This window comes from Herpailurus yagouaroundi, unplaced genomic scaffold (genome assembly GCF_014898765.1).
Source record: "Herpailurus yagouaroundi ecotype Mexico unplaced genomic scaffold, PumYag 28, whole genome shotgun sequence".
Taxonomy (NCBI): Eukaryota; Metazoa; Chordata; class Mammalia; order Carnivora; family Felidae; genus Herpailurus; species Herpailurus yagouaroundi.
The window spans coordinates 96,065,750-96,071,387 of NW_024412376.1; the positions used below are offsets into that span (position 1 = coordinate 96,065,750).

Genomic DNA, 5,638 nt, shown 5'->3' on the forward strand with positions numbered 1-5,638 from the left:
AGAAAGAAAGAAAGAAAGAAAGAAAGAAAGAAAGAAAGAAAGAAAGACTCTCTTGGTGTCATGAACTAGAATTTGCATTTTAGTAAGATCTGCCATGTAGTTGATTTGAATACATATTCAAATTTGAGAAGTACTACTTTAGAGCAGTAGCTCTCAGCTTTGGTCACATTGGAATTCGCTTAGGAGTTTTCAAAATACTAACGCCTGATACTCTGGTTTCTCTTCAGATCGTATAAATCTTTCGCCTTTTACAAAATACTAACGCCTGAGACCTACTCCCCAAGACTGATGTCATTGGTCTGGAGTGTGGTCTGGTCTCTGAGAGATACAACTTCCCCAGTAATTCTGATGTACAGCCAAGATTGGAAACCACTGGTATAACCACCTTCCTCATAACACATTGCCTCATTACTCATATGTTAACACTGTGTGATAGTGAGGCTGATCCAGGTAGTGAGGGGAAGGTGAAGCGATGGCTTAGGTTAAAGGAAGAGAGGGAGGGAGGAAGGAAGGGAGGGAAGAGAGAAGAGAGAGGAAGGAAGGGAGGAAGCCTCTTGATCTTTGTCCCTACAGTCAGGCTTCTGCAACATGGTGGGGCATCAGGATCACTTAGGAAGATAATTTTAAAAATATAGATTATTGGATGTCATCCCTAGAGGCTTTAATATTGGATGTTTTGGTTGGGACCCAGACATCTGTATTTTAACAGGCAACTGCCACAGGCAGTTGGTTGAAAGATCATACTTTGAGAATTACTGACCTAGGAACTGAAAACATTTCAAGAGATCAAAAGCATACACGACACATGTCAGGCTTTTTAGCCCCTTCTACAAGGAATTATGGTTGAACATACCTTAGAGGTTTAGATAATGAAACTCAAGGAGATCACCAAGGATCTCCTTGGTGAGTAACTAAGTTAAAACCTGTGAAGTGTTGAGCATTTTGCTTGTTACATTTCATAAGTAAGCACTCAGTGATTATAGTCCTTTAGAATGTAAGTCTATGAGGGAAGGAAATTTGCCTGTTTGTCATCACTGTATGTAGCCCCTGTACTTTGGAGAGTTGATGCACACATAGGGGGCACCAAAATGTTTGTTGATTGAATAAATTAATTCTATTTCCTAGACCTTTAGCATAGAGGCACAAAGTTTGTGCTCTGGGGTTAGATGAAGCTGTGTTTGTGACTTGCTCACACACGAACACAGATGAGTTGTTTATTTTTATTTATTTATTTATTTTCATATATGAAATTTATTGTCAAATTGGTTTCCATACAACACCCAGTGCTCATCCCAAAAGATGCCCTCTTCAATACCCATCACCTCCCCTCCCCTCCACTCCACCCCCCATCAACCCTCAGTTTGTTCTCAGTTTTTAAGAGTCTCTTATGCTTTGGCTCTCTCCCACTCTAACCTCTTTTTTTTTTTTCTTCCCCTCCCCCATGGGTTTCTGTTAAGTTTCTCAGGATCCACATAAGAGTGAAAACATATGGTATCTGTCTTTCTCTGTATAGCTTATTTCACTTAGCATCACACTCTCCAGTTCCATCCACATTGCCACAAAAGGCCATATTTCATTCTTGCTCATTGCAACGTAGTACTCCATTGTGTATATAAACCACAATTTCTTTATCCATTAGATGAGTTGTTTAATTTCTTTGAAGCTGTGTCGTCATCTGTCACATGGAGACAGTAAGGCTTTGTAGGACTGTGAAGAATAAATAAAATGATGCATTTGGAGTATTCAATAAAAGTTATATACAACTGTTATTATTATAATTAACACTATTATTATCATTGCCCTGATTTTTCTCTGACTGTGAGTGTTGAGTGCTCAATTGCCAAGCTTTATTTTAATGCCATCTGGTCAGATGTCTGTATATACAGTTGACCCTGAACAACATGGGTTTGAACTTTAGGGGTCTACTTATAGGTGGATTTTTTATAAGTACAGTACAGTATTATAAGTGTATTTTCTCCTTTGATTTCCTTAATAACATTTCCTTTACCCTGATTTACTTTATTATAAGAATATAGTATAGAATACAAATAACATATAAAGCATGTGCTAATTGACTGTTTGTGTTATCAGGAAGGCTTCCAGTCAACAGTAGACTATTAGTAGTTAAGTTTTGGGGGAGTCAAAAGATACATGTGTGTTGTTCAAGGGTCAACTATAGTTACACCGATTCATATATTCTGTTTAGATCCCCTCAGACTCATTGGATTGTGACAAGTTCCTCAATATTCTTAAATACAGGCATATCTCATTCTATTGCCTTTTACTGTACTCTCAGATGTATTTTTAACAAATTGAAGGTTTGTGATAATCCTACATCAAGCAAGTCTACCAGCATCATTTTTCCAACACCATTTCCTGACTTCATGTCTCTGTGTCACTCACAATATTTCAGACTTTTTCAAGATTATATTTGTTACAGTGATCTGTGATCAGTGATTTCAACTTGCTGAAAGCTCAGATGATGGTTAGTGCTTTTTAGCAATAAAGTATTTTTTAATTAAGGTGTATAAAATTGTTTTAGACATAATGCTATTGCACCTTAATAGACCACAGTATAGTGTAAACGTCATGTTTGTATGCACTGGAAACCCAAAAAATTCATTTGACTCGCTTTATTGTGATATTCGCTTTATTGCTGTATTTTGGAACAAGATCTGCAATATCTCCGAGGTATGCCTATATAGGGTGGGAAGAAAAATTTGGACCTACCACATATCCATCATGCACAAAATAGAATATTTAAAGTATTTTATATTAACACATTGATGTTTCACAAGAACAGTGTGGAGTAGGTGTTGTTTCCATTTTCATGTGAGGAGTTTAAACTCAAAAGTTAAATAATTTGTTCAGCATTATGCTCAAAACCAAGTTCATTCTCTGCACTTTCACTTAGCAGTTCTGTTTCTTTAGTCTCTTAGTGGAGCATTTGAGCAAAATTTTGGATTACAAAGTGTAAAAGTAGTTCCTATTCTCACTTCCTTCCCAGAGTGACGTTTCTTGTTTCAAAAGTCTTTAACATCTCAGCTCTTCAGTTCTACACACCTCTTCTCTGGATCTTCTGAAAAATACAGGAGCATATTTATTTCAAAAACTAAATATTTCAAGTGACTCCTACCCTAAAAGGTGGTTAAACCTCCTTCCTTTCCCTTTTGAAACCAAAATGGATTTAATTGAAAAGAACATATAGTAGTGACTCAGAGTTAAAGTTCTTAATCTTGTTTAAGATGATACATGATAAAGGATACACCCATACTGGCAGATTATAGATGTATATTATCTCTACTGATTATGAAACTGCTGACGACAAGAAGTTGCTATTAATATGGTACTGCTTTCCTTCTAATTGTTAAATTAGCTGTCACAGCAGCACGTACATTCACTAGAAAATAGTCCAGAGAAGTAAGAGACAAATCATATCTTCAGTTTTCAGACAAGGCTTGTTTGCACATATTTATCCAAGGCTTGGAAGCCTCCACCCTAAAGGTATTTCCATAACCGGCTGTGGATGAGAAAACAGCATTATAATGGGGGACTTTAGAAATATTCATTATTGGGGTGCCTGGCTGGCTCAGTCAGTAGAGCATGTGACTCTTGATCTCAGGGTCATAAGTATAAGCCCCACATTGGGCATGAAGCCTACAAAAAAAAAAAAAAATGTATGTTCATTATTAGGTGGGGACTAGGGCAATGGGGCTAAACTCTGGTTTTTTAAGAAATATCCAAAAAATTTCCTTATTCGTAAATGAAGAAGAGAAAGAAAAAAGAGAGAGAGAGGAAGCCCAACACAATAGTTTCTGTCTTTTATGTGCCTGTTCCACTTTACTCTCATTTTATCACAGGGCTCCCTGACTGTATTCCAGTATGATTTCTACATTGCATATAGCTGCCTAATCATAGAACATATATTAAAAAGTTATTTCTCTCATGCAAAAAAAAAGATGATACATGATAGACATAAGTATTTTAAAAGAATATATTTTGCAAGTGCATTTAATATTAATTTCCTAATTATTTTCATGTATCTTTTTTTTAGGATCCTTCCTGAGCGTTTCCTGGCATTTTTAAAACGAAAGATCGATATTAGGTTTGATGCAGTTGTTGGATATAAAACTAAAGGACAATAAGTTCTACATGGGCTGCATTCTACATTTAGTTGATGTAAATATATACCTTAAAAATGCCTGCTTTCCAAAACATCATTATATTTAAGTAACATAACTTAAATTCTTCTTCATACGTTAGCCATAGATAAATAAAACTGATTTAGCAGGTCTCAGTGGGTTTCATCTAATATTCACCAGAATTTTAACGTTTAGACTTCTGCTTTTCCTAATTATCTTTTTTTCTTCAGTATCCTCTTTTGAGGCCCTGGCAGTGCACATTTATTACCACCTCTCCTCTAGCTGAAAGCTAATTTCATATAATACAAAGAGGGGAATATCTTAGGAATTGACCTCACAGAAAATGGAGAAAAGGAACAAAAATAATTTTATAATAATTTCTAAGAGTTTGTGGCTTGTGAAGGCTTTGCAAAATGTGTATTATAAATATGTAAGATATAGTGGTATTTCTAATTTCACTTAAGTTTTATATAATTCATGTGTTTCCTTTTCTATTCTCCATAAAAACAGAAACTTCGGGCTCTCTAAATTTAATGAAGAACTGTATCTAATGGCATTTCACAGTGAGTTTCATGTGATGTAAGAAATACTGCTCAAACATTTCATCCTGCACATTACCACACTGTTTCATTCCAAAGCCAAACATTTCAGCTCAAGGAAACTAGAGATGGACACATCTTGCAGGTATAGAAGCACCATTGGGATATGAGGCAGAGAATTAAGAGAGTGTACCCATAGTGGCAACAATAAACAAATCAAACTTAAACTTTTGTCTCTGTCTTTTTGTCTTGAAAAGAAAGCTTGATTTATCCTTCAAATTAAAGGAAAATGCATTATATAATCAAAGATCTTTTTTTATTTTTTTAATATCTGGAAATTTCTTGGATGCAAGTGAGGTTCAGTGAGATGAGAATATGAATTGAAAAAATATTCAGGTTTGTTGGATTTCTATTGAAGAAAAATATTTCCAAGACTGTGTTAATATACACAAAGTAAAGAACTTTGATCCTTCCATCAGAAGGTTCATACTTAGAAAACATATAACTCAGAATCACTGACCCTGGTGAAATGTAGGTAAATGAGTCACATTTAGGTACAGAAATTTCATGGTAAAAGATCTTGATTCTGTTTCCAAACAGAAACATACTTACTTATTTTTACTTTTTTAACTTTAAAAAAAAAGTTTATTTATTTTGAGAGAGAGAAAGAGAGCAGGGGAGGGGCAGAGAGGGAGAGAGAGAATCCGAAGCAGGCTCTGCATCGCCAGCACAAAGTCCAACGCGAGGCTCGAACTCACGAACCATGAGATCATGACTTGAGCCAAAATCAAAAGTCAGACACCTAACTGACTGAGTCCCCAAGGCTCCCCAAAACTTATATTTATTTAATATGTGTCTGGTACTTTCCTAAACAGTTGGCTTATTGGACAATTAAGTTATGTCATCAGTGCCACTGCAGATGATAAGGATCATAAGATAATCAGCTTAAGGAAGGTT

The 5,638-nt window shown here is 35.6% G+C and overlaps 1 protein-coding gene across 1 annotated transcript in view; it reads left to right on the plus strand.

Moving 5' to 3' along the window:
- Positions 1–4,908, plus strand: part of HSD17B11 (hydroxysteroid 17-beta dehydrogenase 11) — a 35,451-nt gene extending 30,543 nt beyond the window's left edge. Inside the window, exon 7 of the mRNA XM_040478793.1 lies at positions 4,055–4,908. Coding sequence (XP_040334727.1) covers positions 4,055–4,145 — 91 coding nt within the window. The 3' untranslated portion in view covers positions 4,146–4,908. The remainder of the gene's footprint in view (positions 1–4,054) is intronic.
- Positions 4,909–5,638: the final 730 nt, after the last annotated feature.